The following is a 21,890-nucleotide window of genomic DNA, read 5'->3' as shown; positions in this document are numbered from 1 at the left end:
AGAGAGGGGTCTGCCAGGGGGACATGGGCTGTACAGCCCCCATCCTGTGGCAGACACAGAGAATCTGCCTACTGTGTGCCTGGAGCTGGGCAGGACCCAGAAACAGCCGAGATCAGAGGTCAAAGAGGTCTCTGAGGTGCAGAGAAGCGCAGAGACCAGGATGTGCTCATGAACTGAGTTGGTAGCAGACGGGCTGCCTCCAAATCAAAGAAATCATGCCAGACCTGAGTGCCATGTGGCCCAGAGTGCACGTGACACAGTCAGTGCTGTGCTAAGTGGCCACAGCCTGGGGATCTTCCAGGCCTTGGGTCTGGGTACTCACATCAGGTGTGTGAAAGGCTAGAGGGCTTTCCCGGTGTCACCTCCTGCCCTGGCCTGAGAGGTGTAGTGGGGACAGCTGCCCCAGAGACTCCTGGCTGCCAGGCTTGACCTGGGCTTGATTGACTTAGGCTTTTAGCTGGAAAGAGCACTGCTGCTCCCTGCCCAGCCCAGGTGTGCCGGGAGCTCCTGCTTGGTCTCTGCAGACAGAGCGTGGGCTCTGAAGCCAGCCGGACTTGTGTCTGAATTGCGGCAACACCTCTTTCCAGTTGAGTGACTTGAGCCTCCCTGAGTCTCAGTTTCCCAGGCTGGGCCTGGAGGTGAGATGGCATGCTGCTATTGGTGACTGCAATGCCTCCTTCCGCAAGTCAGGGGCCCTGGACTGTCTGATCCAGAAGGGCCTGTAGAGGTGACCTGGTCCAATGCTCCCATTTTACAGATGGAAACCCTGGAGCTCAGAGACTTGTAGGTCTTGGATTTGATCGTACAACCAGTATCTGGGAGTGCTGGGGCTAGGAAAGAGGCTTAGAGTCAGAGCATCAGGCCCTACCCTGTATTTTGCATATGGAGACACTTAAGTCCAGAGAGGTACTGTGGCTTGCCCAAAGTCACCCAGGAAGTCAGTGGCAGAGCCAGCCCGGGCAATGGGGCCTCTTCCTTTCTACTGAGGGGTCTTTCTCTTGTACCTGAATTCTCCATTCCCATGAACTCATACGTCTTCTTCCAGGCAGGAAGCAGAGTAAGACAATGTTGCCCCCATTACGGTCTCCACTCATCAGTGCCCTGTAGCGAGAGTTTCCAGGGTCTGTAGTGAGGGCTCCCAGATGGCAAGCGCGGGGTCTGTTCACCAGGTCTCCCATGCCAAGAGCCTGGGCTCCAGAGCTATATGGCAGGCAAAGCTGCAAGGCCTTTGTGATCATTAACGTGGTCCCTCGGCTGATGGTCAGTGGCCCCTGGGACCAAGGTCAAGCCACAGCAGCCCTCTATTAATTACCAACCATGCAGGTCAGAGTCACACTGCTCCAGAAGGGGCCGCTCAGCTGGGCAGCTGCTGGCCCAGGTTCTGTCTGGAGGCTGGGTGGCTAAGGAAACTTCTTCCTACTTGTTTGAATTTTCCAAATTGTCTAATGAGCAGGCATCACTATAAGCATATGTTAAAAGTGATTGTTTCTGGATTTGCATTTTATAAAAAAAAAAAGAACCATATTGGATATACACTTATAAAGTTTCAAATTCTACAGCAATGCTTTTTACAATTTTTTTCAGCTAGTATATTGACATATAATTTACACATCATGATTCACTCACTAAGTATACATATAGTTCTATGAATTTTAGTAGATTTAATCAGTTGCACAGTCTTCACTGTAATCCAGTGTTAGAATATTTTTGTCACTCTGAAAAGTTCCCTCATTTCAACTGCAGTGATCTAGGCACTTCCTCCAGCCTCAGGCAGCCACGGCAATGTTCGAGGATGAAATTCTCCTTCTTCCCTTTCGAGCAAACGGCCTTAAAAGTTTGGTGCTGACCCTCTGATTTTTTTAAGGGTGTATGCAAAAACAGGCACCATTGTAAAAACAAGAGGAGCTATACTGTAGCCACTGTTGTGCAGTTGCTTTCTGCACTCGGAGATCTTCCTGTGCTTATTGTGTACCTACTATGTGCCAGGCACAATCAGATGTAGCTCATTCTTTTTTCACAGCTGCATAGTGTCCATTGTATGGTGGCTCCATAATTTATTTGGACGTTTGGGTCCTTTCCAGTTTTCTTCAAACAATGCTTCAGTGAACATCCTTGCACATATATTTTTGTGTTTCTTGGTAAGTAATTCTGTAGGAAGTGGAACTGTTGTTGCATTGTGTGTTTTGAGTTGGGACAAATTGCTATCTAGAGAGGTGAAACTGGTTTATGCTTCCATCAAGAGCCTATGGGAGCTGTGGGTTTTTTAAAAATAATATCATCCTCCAAATGGCTAGGGTAAAGGGAGGGCTCTCTGAATTTAGGCCAAGCTGGCCCACTGCAGGCTGGGCAGGCCCAGGCCTGGACTTAACCAGGACATGGAGCCCTGAGAACTCAGACTTCCCTCAGGGGCCCCCACAGACACCGAGATAAAGTTCACAGTCTTCAGTGTGGCACACAGGCCTTTGTGACCCCTGCTGCCCTCAGCAGCCTCCTCTCCTCATGCTCCCTGTATTTCAGACTGGACCCCTGGTAATTCACTGGATATGGCTGATGTTTGCCTGCCCTTTGCCTATGTGTCCCCTCCCCATGGAATGCCTTTTCTTCTTATTCTCCATTCTCCCTGTCTTTCAAGGCCTGGTCACAAGTCCCTTTCTCCACAACCCCTTCTTATAATCCCTCCAGCCTGAATCATCTTCTCTGTGTTCCTTTAGCCTTTGATCTGAACCACATCCCCCCTTAGGTGGGAGCAAATTGTGCATGGGAGAGGGCAAACTTCAGCCTGATCAGATAGAGGCTGGACTTCAGGAGGAGCTGGGAAGGGGGACCATAGTTTGTGGGGAGGTTGTGGAGAACTCACATTTACCTAGCTGCTGGCCAGGCTGTCTTCATACTCACAGACCAAGCTAATCCTCAGCTACTGTAGTCATTTAGTAGATGAGAAAGATGAGACACTGAAAACACGCACAGCGGAGGTGGGAATGAAAGCCAGCTCTCCAACGCCCCAGTCTTCTTTCCTGTGACTGCATCAGGCTGCAGGGTGATGGGAGGTCTGGGATACAGAGAACTTAGAGGTGGGGCAGTTGGATTCTGCACAGTGCTGGGAGAGAGGAGAGGGTTTGGAGGAGGTGGATAGCAGGCCTCCTCCAGTTTGGATAGCACTTTCCCTAACCCAATGACTCTAGTGGGAGGGTGGAGGGATGGGAAGGGAGCTTGGGAATGAGGAGGAAATGCAAACTCTGTCTTCCCCCTGCAGAGTCAATGAATAGTACCTAAAAGGGAAACAAAACGAAACAATTTCAAGAAGTAACAAGGGCTTGTTTAGAGACATGAAGGTAAACCCTGAATCATCAGCTAAAAGAGGTAGATAGCAGTGGTTGCCTCTGGGGAGAGGTAAATGGGATGGAGAGGAAACAACTGTGTACAAATACGTGACTGCACGTTTTGATTAAAGTAGACTTTTAAAAAACAAAAACTTTTCAAAAAGAAGGAAAGAAAGTCCGTCTTGGGGAAAGTAGGAAGGGGCATCCCAGGAGCTGAGCGTTCTGCCCCGCCCCTCTGAGTCCTGCTGGCTTCACCTGCCCAAGGGAGCCAGGTCCCCTGCCCTGCTGCCATGCATGCTGCCTGGTGGGGGTTCTGCCCAGGCCCGCTACTGCCTGAGTTCAAATACCGGGACAGCACCTTTTAGTAGCTGTGTGGAAGTTGCTTCACCACTCTGTGCTGTTCCACCCTCTGTAAAATGGGTTGGCCATTGTCCCCTCTCTGAAAAGGGTGTGCTGATGCCTCAGTGAAAAGCTTTCAAAAATTGTTAGGTCATGTGATTTTTTTTCCTGGAGGTGTTAGGTGTGGAGAGGAGAGGGGGCTCGCGTGGGTCACAGGAGGCTCAGCGGGGCTCGCCGTGGTTCGTGCGTGCGCCCATCTAGCGTTCACAGAGCCAGTGCCTGCTGTATGCCAGGTCCCATGCTGATCCTGAGTCTCCGCCCCGGAGCTGGGGTGCAGGGGCTGCCGCGCCCTATCGGGTTGATCCCGGTGGGAACCCAGATGTCTTCAAGATCCGGGACAGATCCCCGCCCCGCGCCCTCCCTGCGGGGCGGTCCCCGGCTTGGGCGGGCTGGGCGGGCGGCTACTTAAGGTCGGCGACCCAAGGCCGCAGCTGCCGACTGGGTCCTCTGCCGCTGTCGCCACCATGGCTCCGCACTGCCCCGCGCCCGCGCTGCTCTGCGCGCTGGTCCTGGCGCTGTGCGCGCTGTCGCCGCCCGTCCGAGCGGCCACTGCGTCGCGGGGGGCGTCCCAGGCGCGGGCGCCCCAGGTGAAGGCGCCCGAGGTGCGGGTGAGTGCCCGGGGGGCCCCGGGGCTCCCGGAGTAATTCTCTATTGTAAGTTCTTGCAGATACAGCGCTAGGAAAAGGGGAGTAATTCAGGTCTAGAATGGAAAAACTGTTTTGTTGCTTTGTAAGTATCTCTTGCTGCTTCCGGGGCTCTGGCTCGCAGCTGAGGGTGGGAGCCTCGGGGCTCTGGCTGTTCCCTCCCAGGAGGCTAACCTCACCTTGGCCAGGTTTCTTTTCCTCTGTCCCCGTCTGACATCTTACCTCCTGCCTCCTGATTTCTCCTTTTCCTTCTCTGATTTCTTCTGTCTGCCTCACTTCTCTCCTTTCTCTTCCGAAGTCTTCTTCCCTTTCCGATTCCTTGTTCGCATTTGCTCTCTCTCCCTCTCCAGTATTTCCTTCTTTCTTATATGACCTCACCTCTGTCTGCTTATGGTCATTACTATTATTTCTTCTCTCCTTTCTGCTGTCTTCCCTGTCTCGTCTGGTTTCACCTCCTCTCTCCTGTTTCCCTTGTGTTTTTTCACTCTCCCCGCCTGGTTTCTCTGACTTTTCCCCTCTGACTTTTACTCCCACCAGATCTCTTCTCCGGCCAGAGGTGACCTGCACCTGCTGATTTTTGTCCTTGACTCCAGCCTAACCCTCCTGCGTCCGCCCCAGCCCCAGTGCATGTCTAACGGCCTCTCCATCCTTAACCACCTCATCTCCAACAGCCTCCTGCAGACCCCGGTGCATCCTCTTCTCCTCTTCCAAGAAATGAAATTTGCGGGTGGGGTGTTGCGGGGCAGGAGGGAGGAGGCAGACAGCGCAGGAGGCCACTTGGGCTCAGCCATTTGGATCCTTCTTGAGGGTATGATAGGGATGGGTGCAGAGAGGAGAGGGGGCTCCCGTAGGCCACAGGAGGCTCAGCTGGGCTCGCCGAAGTTTGCAAGTGCACCCATTTAGCGTGCACAGAGTTAGCGCCTGCTGTATGCCAGGCCTCATGCTGGAAATCTTTCCACTTCCAAAGGGCAAAAGCAAACAGGCTGTGTGACCTTGGGTCAGTCCCCTCCCCTCTTTGAGCCTCAGTTTCTCTATCTGCAGATTGGGTTTGGATAATGAGCTCTCAGAGAGCCCTTTAGTTGTAATAGCCATTGAAGATGCTGGAAGGGAGCAAGCTGAGACCCTAAGGACCCCTAGATTTACTATTGCCATCTGAGAGGTCTACCCATAGTCCCAGAGCTTGTGATCTTGGAGCCTGGGGCAATCCCTGCTATACTATTTCCTAGCTGGAGGTCCCTGGCAGAGTCCTTTCACCTCTCTGTGCCTCGATTATCACATCCAATTGGCAATAAGAAAAGAAGGGAGGCTGGGTGCGGTGGCTCACACCTGTAATCCCAGCACTTTGGGAGGCCGAGGTGGGTGGATCACCTGAGGAATTCGAGACCAGCCTGACCAACATGGTGAAACCCCATCTCTACTAAAACTACAAAATTAGCCAGGTGTAGTGGTGCATGCCTGTAATCCCAGCTACTTGGGAGGCTGAGGCAGGAAAATGGTTTAAACCCAGGAGGCAGAGGTGGCAGTGAGCCGAGATCGAGCCACTGCACTCCAGCCAGGGCGACACAGTGAGATTCTGTCTCAAAAAAAAAAAAAAAAAAGAAAAGAAAAGAAAAGAAGGGAACAGGGAAGTAGAGCCCTCTGTGCCCTCCATCACCAGAAAAAGCCAATGGCAGGCTGAGTAGGAGAGATAGATGCTGGCTGTGGCACAGGATTTGAAGCATAAAACTCTTGCCCTGTTTGTTGACTCATTGAGACAGGGCACTCAGAAGGGGATAGGCTTGCCTGTGGCATTGGGAGAGCAGGAGGCTCAAGTGAGATGCTCTTCGTGCTAGAAACCACCCTCCCTCGTGCCTGGGGTCCCTCCCTGCTAGGACCCATGCCCCCACTCAGGCTCTGCCCTGTCTCTTCCCAGCCCAGCAGCATGGTGGTGGAACACCCCGAGTTCCTCAAGGCAGGGAAGGAGCCCGGCCTGCAGATCTGGCGTGTGGAGAAGTTCGATCTGGTGCCTGTGCCCACCAACCTTTACGGAGACTTCTTCACGGGCGATGCATACGTCATCCTGAAGACAGTGCAGCTGAGGAACGGGAATCTGCAGTACGACCTCCACTACTGGCTGGGTAAGGCTGGCCCTGCCCACCCCCACCCCAGCCCCCATTCTGAACAATGCAGATCTTTGAGGCGTGGTCCCCAGGAAGGGAACTTAGTATCGAGCAACTAGTATGTGCCAGGCCCTTGGCTAGTGGTTCATGCCCCTAGACTCTAGAACCAGCCTGGTCGAGTTCACACCCCTACTCTGCTCCAACCTGTGGTCTGCCTCTGCCCTTTGGCAAGTCACTTGATGTCCCTGTGGAGTGGACATGATGATAGTTCTGCACTACCTCACAGGAATGTCGTGAGGGTTAAACACTTTACTATGGCACTTAGAACTGTGGGTGAATTGGAGACCCTGGACCCCTCCACAACCTCCCTGGCCCAGCTCCAGGCACTCCCCACTTTGCCCTTCAGAGTCAGGAGCCCGGAGTCCCCACCACACCTCTGCCGTGTGATGCTATATAAGTCCTACCCGCTTGCTGAGCCTCGGTTTCCTAATCTGTGAATTGAGCTGATGCTCCCAGTCCCGAGTTCATGCTCAGGAGGGCTGAGAATGAGCATAGAGGAATGTGACAGAGCTGGGAAGACCCTTAGAGAGAGATGAGGTCCATCGTCCCATTATACAGATGGATTAACTGAGGCTCACAGAAAGTAAGGTCTTGCTCAGCTTCTACAGCTAGGCCAGGGCAGTACTGGGGTTCCTCTTCCTCCTCCTCTTCCCCAGGGGTCTGGGATACTTCTGGGAAGCCAGACTCATGCTGCTCTGATGTCCCCTAGGCAATGAGTGCAGCCAGGATGAGAGTGGGGCAGCTGCCATCTTTACCGTGCAGCTGGATGACTACCTGAATGGCCGGGCCGTGCAGCACCGTGAGGTCCAGGGCTTCGAGTCTGCCACCTTCCTAGGCTACTTCAAGTCTGGCCTGAAGTACAAGGTGGGTGGGGCCCCACTGTGCTCGAGCAGTATGGACAGATGCACCAGTAACAGGGCTCACTCAGGCCCATCTGTCTTTTGACCTTGTGATGCAAGGGGCAGACCCATCAGAGATCAGGCTTTGGAGTCAACCAACATTGGATTTACATCCTGGCTTCTTCCTAGCTGTGTGAGCTTGGACAAATCACACTGCCTTCCTGAGCCTCTGGTTCCTTATGTCAAAATGGGAAGAAGAAAATTCCCCATAACTTCATAGTGTTGTCTTCCTGGCCCCAATAGTGAGGGGTGGGCCAGAGGTGGAAATCCAGTCCTTGCAGGCCCTGGGGGGCTTTGGCCTAGTCCTGTTCCTCTGCCCCTTAATTCTTAGGGCCTTGCCACAGAGGGCCCCGTGTTAGGTATCTGATAGAGCACTGTTAGTCACATCCCTCTTTCTGTTCACTAGAATCCCCTTTGAACTTGAACTCTTAAGAGTCTGGACCAAGACAGAGCTCTTTTGCCAAGCTCCTAGCCAGGTGGGGCTGAGCAAAGCCAAGCTGGGAGCTCCAAGGGGCTGTACCCTAATATGCTAGTGACTTCCTACAAGCCACTTGACCTCCTTGAGCCTCCTGTTCCTCTCTGGTTACTCGAGAGCCAGTTGTACCTGCCCTACAGGGCTGGGAGAGGATTCGGTGCGGGGGTGGCTGAGAAATGCCTTGCATGGGGCTTGGCTGTCTGGAAGGGCTCTGGGAACACTGTAGTTTTACAAAGCTGGGGTTTTCTTTGGTCAGGAAATAAAGGGGGATCACAGGCCTTCAGAACCAGGTGGGCCTTAATGTCAGAGTCCAAATCTCTCATTTTACTGGGGGAGAAAGGGGACTGAGACACAGAAAGCCTTAAGCAATTGGCCCAGAGTCACACAGCAAATTGGTGCCAGACCCAGTACTAGAACCCAGATGTCCTGACTCTCAGCATTCTTTCCACTAAACCGACATATCCCTAATGACCAGGGTCCTAGGGTAGGGTTCAAGCCTATCTGTGCTGCTGATGTGCTGTGTGACCTTAGAGAAGTCACTGTTCCTCTCTGGACCTCAGGATCATCTGTGTCAATGGAATGGTGAGGCACTGGTGTGTCTGCCTGGTGAGGCACAAGAGATTGAATGATGGGAAAGTGCCAATGAAACTCAGATAGCAACGGCCAGGGTGTGTCCTGGGAACCACAGTCCAGGGCTGGGTGGGGCTGGGCTGGATTCCCTGGAGTCTGTCCATCACCCTGTATGCCAGTTTCCCCTTGCGCTGAGCTCCTCCTACTGAGCTGTCCAGCTCTGCCTTCTTGCCACAGCCCTTTCTGGGGCCTTGATGCCTTGCAGAAGGAGAGGTAAGAAATTTGGGAGACAGGCCCCTGAGCTGGAGAAGGACCAGGTCTTTGCAATTTCTGGAGCAAGAACTGGAAAGAACACTTGCCCAGGAATCAGAGACTGGGATTCGGGTTGCAAGGCCACCTCCTGTAATTGCTGTGAGACTTTGGGCAAGTCACATATCTTTGGGCAGGTGTTCTCACTCATTCCCCCTTCATCATTCATTCAACAAATACTTACTGAGCCTCAATAACAGCTGCACCTGCTCATTGTTGCTACATTGTGGCAGACACGGTGCTGGGAGTGTAGGTTATCTCATTTCAGCCTCATAACTGTCCTGGGAGGTCAGTAATTCCAATTCTATTTTATAGATGAGACTGGAGGCTCAGAGAGGCCACTGTATTCAAACCCAGGCTTGTGTTCCCTTAACTCTGCCAGGCCCTGTGCTGGGTGCTGGGGTGGCCAGGTGAAGAAGGTGGGTCCCTGCCCTTGAGAGTGTCCTGAGGAGTTGGGGAGACTGGCAGCCTCACAAAAAATCAATCCACTGCTTCCCAGTGGTGGGATGACAGGTGGGGTCTCAGGGAGTGCTCGGCTCTGGAAGGGGTTCAGGGATGAGACAGATGAGTAGGTGTTTGCTAAACTATCTCATCTTAGTCACCGTTTCTTAGGGCATAACCCAACGGTCTAACATAGTTACAAATATGAGAGTTCTCATATACACAGGAAGGATGATTTTCCAGGTCAAAGAATGTTGCAGAGCAGGTCATAGGCTCCCCGGATTATTAGGAATAAACAAGGATAAGAATCCCTACCGTGTGTTAAGCCTTGACTACTCATTTATTTCTCCCTATAGCCTTTAGGATGGATGGTAATGTTCCCATTTTGTAGATGAGGAGGCTGAGTCTCAGAGGAGTAAACTAACTTGCCTAAGCTCATACAGCTAGTAAAAGGTACTTATTATTGAACACTTATCTATTACTTTCTGTGTGTCAGGGACTCTTCTGGGTGCTTTACTCATTTAACTGATTTTACTCTAATAGGTAGTTACCTATTAGCACCATTTTATAAATGAGGCTACCAAGACACAGAGATGTCAAGCAACTTGTCCAAGGTCACACAGCTAGTGATTGGACTAGGGTGCAATCCCAGGTGTGAAGGGCCTAGCACAGACCTGGTGCAGAGTAGACATTTGTGTCCCTGATCTTTGATCCTAGCTCGGATGTGCCCTGTGATCTGCTTGGATGGCCTGGCTCCCTCACCCCCAGATGATTTTCCAGGATGTTCTTGGATCACACCCGAGGAAAGCTCCAGCTGGGCCCAGATTTGGGGCTTCCGTCCTGAAAGACGCTGGCTCCCGGTGCAAATGGGAGGCCCAGGGCTGGTCCTGTTTACCACCTTCTGCAAGTCCTCAGGCTGCCCCCGCACTTGGCAGGTCCAGCCCAAGGTTCTCGCCCTGGCGCCCTCATCAATTATAGATCCCGGAGGAGCAGGGCTTGTTATGCAAGACTTGTTCCTGTGAAAGCCTCTTCCTCTGAGCCAATTCTGTCCTTGGCGTGTGAGAAGGGGCAGGGAGGGGACAGCGAGCCACTAGAAAGGGCTGACTTGGGGCTTGGCCCTCTTGTTCTGTGACCTCCAGATCCTTAGGCCACTGTACGGCAAGAGAGTTGAGAATCCCTAGATTCCCCGCCTTCCTCCTCCCACTCCCCATACCCCCATTTTTGGACTGAACCCTGGAGACTCCCTGGGGCTGGGTTATTTGAAACCCATTGTTCAAATGGAATCTGGCCTGGGCAGAGTCCTGGGAGCCCTTGGACCTGAGAAACACAATCGGGAACCCACAGAATCACTGGAACCTTTCTGTCCTCCCTCCCTCCAATTTCGTAGAAAAGAAGCTCTGAGTTTAGAGGATGGAGGGGACCAACCCTGATCAATTCATTTTTCTTTGTTTTAGAAACTGTTTAACTTTAGTTTTCATGTAAATCTTCATTGCTTTTTCCCCCCTTCTTCTGACTACAAGAGTAATATAAGCTTATTGTAAGATGTCAAACATTACAGAAATATAGGTTCTAGAAAATAAAAGGCCCCCCCAAACATGATTCTACCCTTGAAGATATATGTCATATAGTGGCTAATTTCTTTCTCTCTCTCTGAACGTATGTAGACAGACACAGATATATGTAATCATTTTAATTTGGAAAGTGGCTTTTAAAACAATTTATCTGTAGGGTCCAGCCCTACAGGGTCCTGTGAGTCCCTCTCTGCAGGTGTGGAGACGAGAAACTGGAAATAAAACACACAACACACCGAGAAAGAGAAAACACACGGAGACCAGCAGTGGCCCCGAGTGCCTGGACGCTTTGATTTTTATTAAGTACAAGGCAGGGGAAGGGCAGGTGGGATGAGGTAATGGCGGTCAGTGTTAGGGTCAGGTAAATCACATGTCTTGGAGATAGGGGGCCCAAAACTTTGCAGAAGCTGAGGCCAGGAGAAAACCTAAGGCATCAGCACTTTTTTCATACTTGTCAAGAAGTAGCGAGGTCACTAAGATTTATGTTACTATTACTAATTCTTCTCTTCTAAGAAAAAGAGGAACCAGATGCAGAAGCAGAACCTCAAAGTAGCCATGGAACGTGACCGCTGAAGCACAGCACCACATAGAGACAATTAAGTCCCCGATGTCTGTGGGTTTCCCTAACAGCCGTCAGGCCGACCACAAGAGCTTGGAGAGCAGAGTTTTCTCCTCGCTCCCCAGAGGAAAAAGATGTCTCGGCAATCTTGTACGTTTCCTTCCCTAGCTGGCTAAACAGGGGGCGCTTTCACAGCGCTGACACTGTCGCACAGCCGACAGAAGAAAACCTGATACTGAGAGAATATTGACACTGCACCTGCCCCTTATGCGGACGTGACAGAGGACTTAGAGCATCTTGTCCTAGGGTCACCTCTTTTCCAATGCCACTTCAGTCCTGTACTTCTTGACCCGAAACTTATTAGTAAGATTAAAGATTATATGATTATATATGTGTATATATTTATGATTACATATGAATAGCTATGTGATTATTTATGTTTATATATTGGAATAACTATGTGACTGTATCTCTAATTCTTTTCTAATTCTGTATTTACATGAGAACGTGCTGAGGCTTCAGACCCTTGCCTTGGCTCTTGCCGGGTTTCTCCCCACATTTATCCTACAGAATTTTGTTCAAATAATTTGATGCCAATCTTGCCCACCTAATGATTAGACCCTAGAAAGCAGCAACCAGTGCTAAAGATTAGAGTCAAAAGCAGGAAAAACTTCAAAAAGCTTCTTTCCTTTGCCCTCGTGGATCCACTATTGTCTTCTAAGAGCTTGCTTTAATTTATTTTTGTTAATGTTTCCAATACTAGTTTCCTAGACCCGTAAAATTAGAAGAGTTAATTAATTAGGAAACTCATGGCTGCAATAATTGGACATCAAGAATTATTTTATAAGGCTGGGTGCAGTGGCTCATGCCTGTAATCCCAGCACTTTGGGAGGCTGAGATGTGTGTATCATTTGAGGTCAGAAGTTCGAGACCAGCCTGGCCAACATGGTGAAACTTTGTCTCGACAAAAAAATACAAAAATTAGCTGGGCATGGTGGTGCACATCTGTACTCGCAGCTACTTGGGAGACTGAGGCACAAGAATCGCTGGAACCCCGGAGGCGGAGGCTGCAGTGAATTGAGATTACATCACTGCACTCCAGCCTGCCTGGGTGACAGAGCAAGACTCTGTCTCAAAAGAAAAAAAAAAAGAAAACTTGATATTGAAAGAAGAATGTGGATCTTACAGATTCAGACATGCCTGTGTTTGAATTCTAGGTCTACCACCTACCATCTGTAAGATTTTGGGCAAGTACCCTCACCTGTGGGCCCCATTGTCCTCATCTATACGATGGGGCAGTGACGCCTCCCTTGCAGGCAATGCATGAAGAATGCCCGGCACAGTGGGCATCATCATTTCACAAACATGGATATTGCTCACTATGGGAAGACATAACAGGACCCAGTATAGATGGACTCCTTTTGCTGCTTGCCCTCCTCGAGTCTGTGTGGCTAGAATTAGACTTAGTACAGTGGACTGAGGGGCCCTAGATGGGGCGGCTGCCTGCTGGCCTGAGTGGAAGCCCTCTGCTTCCACCCCCATGTGTGGAGCAGGGAGACAAGCACCCAGTCGGGAGGAGGAAACAAAGTTTCCAGCCTTGGCTTGGCCACACGCTTGCTGAGCGCCCTTGAGTAAGTCACTTCACTTCTCTGGGCTTCAGTTTGCCATGGGTAAAGTGGGGTACTCTAGAAGGAGTACCCCAACTCTGGTTTGAGAACTCCGGGGCATGGAGCTGGGGACTGTTCACAGGGAAGCCCAGCCGACTTTCCTTGGCTTGCTCCTGAGTGAGGGCGTTTGTGACTGCAGCAGGGAGGGTCTTCCGAACGCCCTGCTCTGGGGTACAGTAATGATGTCAGAGGGTCAGGAAGCAGGAGCTTTTGTCTCCACTTCAGAAAGGAGAGGCCTGAGGCTCAGAAAGGGCAAGTGACTTACCCAAAGCCATCCAGCACTGTTGTGGCAGGGTACCTGTCCCTTACCCACAGCTGCTGTGAAGGCACCGCAGGGTGGGAGTCGCTGTGGTACCTTAGGGGGAAGGAGAAGGGTGGCGTGGGCTGGAACAATCTAGGAAGACTTCCCAGAAAGCCTTGAAGGATGAGAAAGATTTGGATTAGCACCTCTCAAAGTGGCTTTTGCAGAACCCTCAAGCTGGAGGCAGGGTATGGTGGAGAAAAGGGGTTCTTGGGCTGGGTTCAGTGACTCACTCCTGTAATCCCAGCACCCAAGGATCGCTTGAGGCCAGGAGTTGAAGACCAGCTTAAGAAGCATAGTGAGACCCATGTCTAAAATAAAATAAAATAAATAAGCCGGGCACAGTGGCTCATGCCTGTAGTCCTAGCCACTCGAGAGGCTGAGATGGGAGGATCATTCAAGTCCAGGAGTTTGAGGTTACAGTGAGCTGTGATCATAGCCAGCCTGGGACAGAGTGAGGCCCTGTTGAAAGAAAGAAAGACAGTGGAAGGAAGGAGAGAAAGAAAAAGAGAAAGAGAGAAAATATGGAAGGAAAGGAAAGAAAGAAGGAAAGACAAGGAAAGAAAGAAAAGGAAAGAAAGGGAAAGAAATAAAGAAAAGTAGTTCTTGATTCAATAAGGCAGGGAAGTGCTGTGTAAAACAAAAGGCAAGCAGGTGTGTTCACCACAGGATTTGGCAGAGCCTTTGTTATGCGCATGTGCATTGTGTAACAGTCAGGGAGGGTGAGTGAGGAGCATTCCCTATGCTTATTTGACCATGGAATTATTTCCTTGCAGAATGTCTTAGAGAACTAGTGTGCCTTTGGAAAATGCTGGTTTTGAGAAAGGAATTGTTGCATTTTTTTGATCTGGGGAAGTGGCTACAGGTGTCCTTGGTAGTGGAGTATGGGATTCAAAGCGGTGGCAGAAAGATGCAGTGGGTAGGGACTCTCTCACTTCTTAGCTGTGTGGCCTTGGGCAAATTTTATTCCTTTCTTGAACCTTAGTTTCCTTCTCTGCAATGGACATAAGAATGGTCCAGTCTCAAACAAGATAATGGGTATGAAAGTCCTGAGTTAACTGAGAATCACTGTTGCTGGAAAGTCACTGGTCCACAGGCCGGAATTTCCTTCACCTCAATTCTATCCCCTTCTCCCATATCTGCTTCCCTGAGCCCTCTCCCCTGGGCTAATGCTGTCTCTTTGGCCCCACAGAAAGGAGGTGTGGCATCAGGATTCAAGCACGTGGTACCCAACGAGGTGGTAGTGCAGAGACTCTTCCAGGTCAAAGGGCGGCGTGTGGTCCGTGCCACTGAGGTGCCTGTGTCCTGGGACAGCTTCAACAATGGTGACTGCTTCATCCTGGACCTGGGCAACGTGAGTCCTGTTTTCCCCTTTTCCAGGAGCCACTGAGGTGCTCTTGGCCTGGCCAGGCCTGACTCTAGGGACTTGCGTATATCCCGTGAACAAATGCATAGACACAGATGCACAAACCACAGGGACCAGCATTGTGCAAGAGTCGGAGAGACCCACGTACAGATACGTGTGTATGCAAAGACTCCCACAAATGTGGACTCAAGCCCAGAACTCTGGTACACACCATGGATGTAGTCTGTACGTGGGCTTTGATTGACATATACACTTCCTGACATCTGCTTATATGGACATCTTGTGTCCTTTTTTACATGCTTATAAATACATAACACTCATGAACAAACACTATAGGCTCCTGCCCAGCAGGTGTGCACAGGTGCACCATAATGAATGCCCACACATGGGTATGTTAAGGTCCTGCATGTGTATGTCATGTACGTAGTTGCACAGGCACATGATCTATGACAATGTGTGTGGGATGCCCTTACCCAGGCCCACCTTACAGATGTGTGATGCTTTGTACACACTCGTCTCATAAATCCCTGTGATCACAGACCTGCAAACAGACATGGCCACTCTACCCCAAAGCTCGTATGCATATACACCTGTGGTCTAATGTCTGTGCAAACATGAGCATGCCCTGATTTAGTGTAAGCTTTTTCTTAAAGCATCATAGGCACACAGAAGAGTGTGTGAGTCCTGAGTGTACAGCTTGATGGATTACACAAGGTTAACACATCACATAACAGATCATGAAGCAGAATCTCCCCAGCCCCCAGAAGGCCCCTGTTGCCCCTTTCATTGCCTTCACCCTGCAGGGCAGCCATCATCCTGAACTTTCTCGACAGCACAGATGAGTTTTGCTGATTCTGAACTTTGCGGACACGGAGCCTTGCTCTTTGATGTCTGACCTCTTTTGCTCCACAATGCATCTCTGAGATGTGTCTGTGTTGTTGCATTTAGTTGTAGATTGTTCATTCTCCTTGCTGTGGAAGATTCAGTTGTGTGGGTGTACCACAATTTGTATATCCTTTATGTTGAAGGCGGGTACTTGGGGTGGCTTCTGGTTTGGGCTATTCCAGGCAGTGCTGCTCTGAACATTCTTGCACAAGTCTTGGTGGACATAGGAATGCACTTCTGTCAGGTATATTCCTAGAGGTAGGATTGCGGGGTCATAGGAGATAGGTATATTCAGCTTTAGTGGCTGTGGCCAAGTGGTTTTCCAAAATGGGTGTACCAATTTATATTCCCTTCAGCAGGCAAACATCTTTGTACACATTCTAGATGTAGTTGTACCTGTGAAAAAAATTCATATCCTCAGACATGCACTCTCATCCCGTGGTGTGTGCGGATCACGCTTAATTGCACGTGAATACTGCACGTGTGCAGACTCTGCCAGCCTTCACCTGGGCAAGCGCAGGACAAGGTGCGCCTGCACAGCACATGCTCTCCCCCAGCCCTGTCACTGGGCGGGGCTTGGAGGAAGGCGGGGCACTGACTTCCTGGGTCTGTGTCTTCCAGGACATCCACCAGTGGTGCGGTTCCAACAGCAACCGGTTAGAAAGACTGAAGGCCACACTGGTGTCCAAAGGCATCCGGGACAACGAGCGGAGTGGCCGGGCCCGAGTGCACGTGTCTGAGGAGGGCGCTGAGCCCGAGGCGATGCTCCAGGTGCCTGTGGGGTGCGCATGGGGTGGGCATGGGCAGGCTGCTCATGACCTTCTTCTGCAGTAGGCAATTTGAGGTGAATTTGAGGAAAACATAACTTCGGTTCCACCTGCCTTTTTATTTTTAAAATAGTTTATTATTTTTATTTTTTGGTTTTTGAGATAGGGTCTCACTCACTGTTGCCTGGGCTGGAGCACAGGGGCGCCATCATGGCTCACTACAGCCTTAACCTCCTGGGCTCAAGTGATCCTCCTGCCTCAGCCTCCCGAGTAGCTAGGACCACAAGTGAGGGACGACGCAAAGCTAATTTTTGAATTTTTTGTAGGGATGAGGTCTTGCCATGTTGCCCAGGCTGGTCTCCAACTCCTGGACTCAAGCCATCCACCTGCCTCAGCCTCCCAAAATGCTGGCATTATAGGCGTCAGTCACCATGCTGGCCCTGGCTTGCTTTTGAGGCTGTTTTTCCATCAAACCTGATCACTTTAGGGAGCGAGGGAGATCGGTTCCCTGTGCAACTCCAAGACTCCCCTGAGGGGTGGGACTGGAACTCAAGCCTGTGCTGGGAGTATGAGCCACATTCTCCAGCAGGAAGGACCAGGTCCTCTGCAGGAGCTAAGGAGGATGGTTTCTTAGCATCCCCTGAGGGCCAGCTTGGTGCTAGAACAAGGTCAGAAAGATACCCCTAAGCCCCAATCTCCTCTTTCCTCTTCTGACTATTCCTGGTAGTTTTTGGCCCATTTAGTCACATGATGGGATTGCCAGCCACTGTGTTTTGAGGATATATCAATAGAGGCAAGATTCACCAGGAAAAGGAGGAGACCAGGAGCTCTGCTCCATGCCACTTGGTTCCTGCTTCCCTGGGGGCATCCAATTCCAGTTTTTGGAGTGAGCAGAAGGGTGATTATTATTAAGGGAAGAGACCTGGACACCAGCCACGGCTTGGGGGGATACAGTGGAAGTGCAAATAGGCTCTGAAGCCACAGGGATGGAGGTTCAGATTCTGGCTTAGCCACCTAATAGCTGTGTGGGTAGGTGACTTCATCTCTCTGGACCTCAGATTCCTCTTCTGTAAGGTAAGAGTGATAATCTGTGCCTCTGGGCCTGGGTGCGAAGATGCAGTGAGATCTTTTAAAGGCAGGTGGCAGAAGGTGTTCAATAGCTATAGTTATCACAATTAGCCGGTAGACGAAATATCTGAAGGGCTGTCTCGAGGCAGAGGAGCAGGGGTGTTCTCCTGGAGTGTCTGAGTCTGGGAGACAAGGTGGAAGGGACCTCTGATGAACGGATCTGTACATGTGAGCAGACGCAGGATGTCTCTGGAGGAGATCAGACCCCACGGAGAGGGTCACAGTGGATGCCTGTGTGGTCCCTGCCTGCCTGGGAGCTGTCTCAGGAGCCCGGCCCCTTCCTCACAGCCACCCTTCCTCTCCATCTCTCCATCTCCTACAGGTGCTGGGCCCCAAGCCGCATCTGCCCGCAGGTACCGAGGACACAGCCAAGGAGGATGCCGCCAACCGCAAGCTGGCCAAGCTTTACAAGGTGAGCACCAGACGCACTGTCTGCCTGGGCATGGGGTCAGGACAGGGAGGTGGAAGAGCTGGTCTTCCCCACTCCACTGCTGTGGGATCCTGAGCAAAGCGCCCCTTTGGAGGGGGCCTCGGCTTTCTCATCTCCAGTGGATGCTCGTGTGCTTCCTTCACTTTCCTGCACTAAGAATAAGAGCATACGATCAACTCTGGACACATCTGTGTCATGCTCGTACACAGGGTCTCTCTGAGTCTCCGTTTCCTAGTCTGTAAAGTGGGAAGAAGAGCAGAATGGTCTACTTTGCAGAATTTCTGGGAGTCCACAGAGAAAACAGACGGGAAAATAGCTTATAAAATACTTGGGGAAACACTACAGAAATGGTGTGTATGTAGGAAGGTTGGGGGTGTGGGTTATGGTTAATGAGTTCATTTATAATTTCTTCCTTGTGATTTTCACAACTGAATGGAGGCTTAGCTCCAGCTAAGGAACCCTCTTGGCTGAGCTCTGGGAGGAAGCTCAATCATCTCATGTTGTGCCCCAAGCATTTTCAGTAAAACAGCTACGAAATCGGGATGTCGATTACCACCACTGCCAAGAAACACCACTGCGTTATTGATTGTTTTCTGATTATGAAGTAATATGTGTTTATTGTTTAAAAAAGTACTCAAAAATATAAAACGAAAAGTCCATGTAATTTTACAAGTTTAAAAAAACAGTATTATTTTTAAAATGTGTTTTAATTACAAAAATGACAATATCCAGTTAAAAAATCAGCCTCTCTTCCTCACCAGAGAGCACATCTTTGTCCAACCACAGCTTTCTGTGCCTAATTAATTTTCCATATTTTATTGTGAGACAGAGTCTTGCTCTGTCACCCAGGCTGCAGTGAAGTGGGGGCACAGTCACAGCTCACTCTGCCCACCGGGCTCAAGCGATCTCTCACCTCAGCCTCCTGAGTAGCTGGGACTGCAGTTGTGTGCCACCACGCCCAGCTAACTTTTGTATTTTTTTGTAAAGACAAGATTTCGCCATATTGCCCAGGCTGGTCTCGAACTCCTGGTCTCACGTGATCCACCCGCCTCAGCTTCCCAAAATGCTGAGATTACAGGTGTGAGCCACCGTGCCCGGCCATTTCTATTTTATATAACTGGACCCCAACTATTCCTGCTGTTCTGTGGTCTTTTTTTTTGCACTCAACATGGTCAGGAATATCTTTCTATAATAAATCTCAACTTGACCCTTTATAACAGCTGTATGGTATTCTATTTTATGAATGTAAGCATTTAAGCAAATCCTAATTGATGAACATTAGGATGTTCCCGCCTTCTCCAATTGAAGACAATCCCTCTTGGTGTGCCAAGTACAGCATAGCACTAGGGCAAGTTCCTAGACAAGGCACTGCTGGTCACAGGCTGAAGAATGAATCAGCGGTTGAAAATACTGCTTATGGGCTGGGCATGGTGGCTCACGCCTGTAATCCTAGTACTTTGAGAGGCTGAGGTGGGCAGATTACCTGAGGTTAGGAGTTCGAGACCAGCCTGGCCAACATGGTGAAACCCCATCTCTACTAAATATACAACATATTAGCCAGACACGGTGGCAGGCACCTGTAATCTCAGCTACTTAGGAGGCTAAGGCAGGAGAATCGCTTGAAATGGGAGGCAGAGGTTGCAGTGAGCCAGGAGTGTGCCACTGCACTCCAGCCTGGGTGACAAGAGTGAGACTCCATCTCAAAAAAAAAAAAAAAAGAAAATACCAGTTCTGGAGTCAGACTGCCTGTGTTTGAATTCCAGGTCTGTTACTTTCTAGCTGTGCAAGTTACTTAACCACTCTGTGCCTTGATTTCCTTGTGAATGAGACGGGGATAGTAACAGAACTATCATATGCAAGGATTAAATGGGTTCTATAATTATGTGAGTTATAGAAATTGCTTAGAACAGTGACTGGCACAGAGTAGTAAGTACTCAATTAATGTGGAACAACTCTCACCAGGGATCTTGAGTCTGTTTACCCAGAGCCTTGCCAACTGGATAATTTAATATTTGGATTTTATCTTATAAGACATACTTTTTTTTGGAACTTGAATGAACTTTTTATTTTAGAATAATTTTTAAGTTTACAGAAAAATTGTAAAGATAGTCCAAAGAGTTCCCATATACCATTCACTCAGCTCCTCCTTAGCATCTTAGCATAACCAGGTACATCTGTCAAAACTAGGAAATTAACATTGCTTCAATACTATTAACTAAACTATAGACTTTATCGGACTTCCTCAGTTTTTCATTCCAGGTTCCAATCCAGGATACAAGATTGCATTTAGCTCTTTTTACTTTTATTTTTCTTTTCTTCTATTTACTTATTTATTTTCGAGACAGAGTCTGGCTCTGTTACCGAGGTTGGAGTGCAGTGGCTCAGTCACAGTTCACTGCAGCCTCGACCTCCCAGGCTCAGGTGATCCTCCCACTTCAGCCTCCCAAGTAGCTGGGACCACAGGCAAGCGCCACCACGCCTGGCTGCTTCTTGTGTTTTTTGTAGAGATGGGATCTTGCCATATTGCCCAGAATGGTCTCGAACTCCTGGGCTCAAACCATTCCCCCACCTTAGCTTCCCAAAGTGCTGGGATCAAAGGTGTGCGCTGCTGCACCCGGCCTCTTCTCTTTTTTTAAATGATGAAGTAGAATACATTTTCAGCAAACTGTGCACCCAGTTCCCTAAATGTTCCTGCATTTTATCCAGCCCTCCCTTCCCATGTGCAGTTTGTGTTACCCTTGAAGTTAGGTCAGCAGATGTGGTTCTGGCAAAGGAGAAAAGGAAAGAGAAAGTCTAAATGTGTGCAAGAGAAAGCCCAGGTGTTACTCTGCAGTGCCATTCAGGGTGGGGGGTGGGGCAAGTTGGTGGAAGTCTCAGGGCTGGGCAGCCACAGACACTCACGTGCTGCTTCCCTCTGCTTCGTCCCTCAGGTCTCCAATGGTGCAGGCACCATGTCTGTCTCCCTCGTAGCTGATGAGAACCCCTTCGCCCAGGGGGCCCTGAGGTCAGAGGACTGCTTCATCTTGGACCATGGGAAGGATGGGAAAATCTTTGTCTGGAAAGGTACTGGGGACAGTGGAAGGGTCCCAGTTGGCCTGTAGGACCTCGGGTGGGATATCCTGCAGCTCCCGGGATCTCAGCTCTCAGGGAGCGTGAAGTAGAGGCGCCTGGTGCAATGGAAATCAGAAGTCTTGGGCTGATGCCTTGGTTTTGCAGTTGACCTACTGTGTGATCTTAGGCACTTTACTTACCCTCTCTGGGCCTCAGATTCCTGATCTGGGCTAAAATGGGTGTTCCCCAAGTGGATTATAATGTCAGTTTTCTGAGAGGTTAATTGGCATCATGTAGAAATTATGTAGAAAACGTCTAACTGTATGGTCCGATAAGTTTATGGGCAACAACGGATTTTAAAATGTTCAACAAGTTTGTTTACCGTAGGATTTCTAACTTGCTCATTTATAGGGCAGGGGGGCTTTTCATGAAGATGATCTGGGTTGAGAAATGCTATGCCAGAAGTTCACAAACTCTTTGGATAATACCTTGTGGGAATTCTCTTGGAAACTGTTGGCCCAGATTTTTCTTAGGGGCCCTGAGATGTTCTGAGAGGACCCATCAGTATCCTTCCCTGATTCACTAAGGCTCATCCTGGGGAACAGGACAGAGGAGACGTAGGTGGTAGGAGGACAGAGAGAGGGAGAGAGTGGGGAGAAAGAGAGAGAGAGACTATTATAATGATTACTCTCTAGGCCCCTTGGGTCCTGGACCAGCTGATCTGGACCTTGGCCTTGGCAGTGGAAAGGCTGGGGACTGAGAGCCAGCACTGTCTGGCCAGGAGCTGGCTTGGCATGGGAATGTCCTCAGGGTGGCAGCTTCTCACCCACTGAGTGACCTAGGTCAAGTAATTTAATCTCTCTAAGACCCTAGTTTTCTTATAGATACTCAAACAAGGTAACTTTTTAAAAAATCACTTAAGACTGTTTTGTAGATTAAATAATCTACG

At 49.9% G+C, this 21,890-nt stretch overlaps 1 protein-coding gene across 6 annotated transcripts in view; it reads left to right on the top strand.

Annotated features, from left to right (window-relative positions):
- GSN (gelsolin) overlaps positions 1-21,890 on the top strand; it is a 68,094-nt gene that overhangs the window by 31,199 nt on the left and 15,005 nt on the right. For 2 of the 6 annotated variants that reach the window (XM_064378387.1, XM_064378388.1), the window contains exons 3-9: positions 4,378-4,448; positions 6,276-6,480; positions 7,232-7,386; positions 14,507-14,668; positions 16,187-16,336; positions 17,783-17,872; positions 20,821-20,953. In XM_064378387.1, the coding sequence (XP_064234457.1) occupies positions 4,425-4,448; positions 6,276-6,480; positions 7,232-7,386; positions 14,507-14,668; positions 16,187-16,336; positions 17,783-17,872; positions 20,821-20,953 (919 nt within the window). In that variant the 5' untranslated portion in view covers positions 4,378-4,424. Of the gene's footprint in view, positions 1-4,152; positions 4,328-4,375; positions 4,449-6,275; positions 6,481-7,231; positions 7,387-14,506; positions 14,669-16,186; positions 16,337-17,782; positions 17,873-20,820; positions 20,954-21,890 lie in introns of those variants that run through there. The other 4 variants (XM_064378394.1, XM_064378382.1, XM_064378380.1 and 1 more) reach the window with 3 other exon arrangements.

This window comes from Aotus nancymaae, unplaced genomic scaffold (assembly GCF_030222135.1).
Source record: "Aotus nancymaae isolate 86718 unplaced genomic scaffold, 86718_ANA_hifiasm-v0.15.2.pri h1tg000003l, whole genome shotgun sequence".
Taxonomy (NCBI): Eukaryota; Metazoa; Chordata; class Mammalia; order Primates; family Aotidae; genus Aotus; species Aotus nancymaae.
Note: the sequence above shows the minus strand (reverse complement) of the source record. Positions and strands in the feature narration are given on the sequence as shown.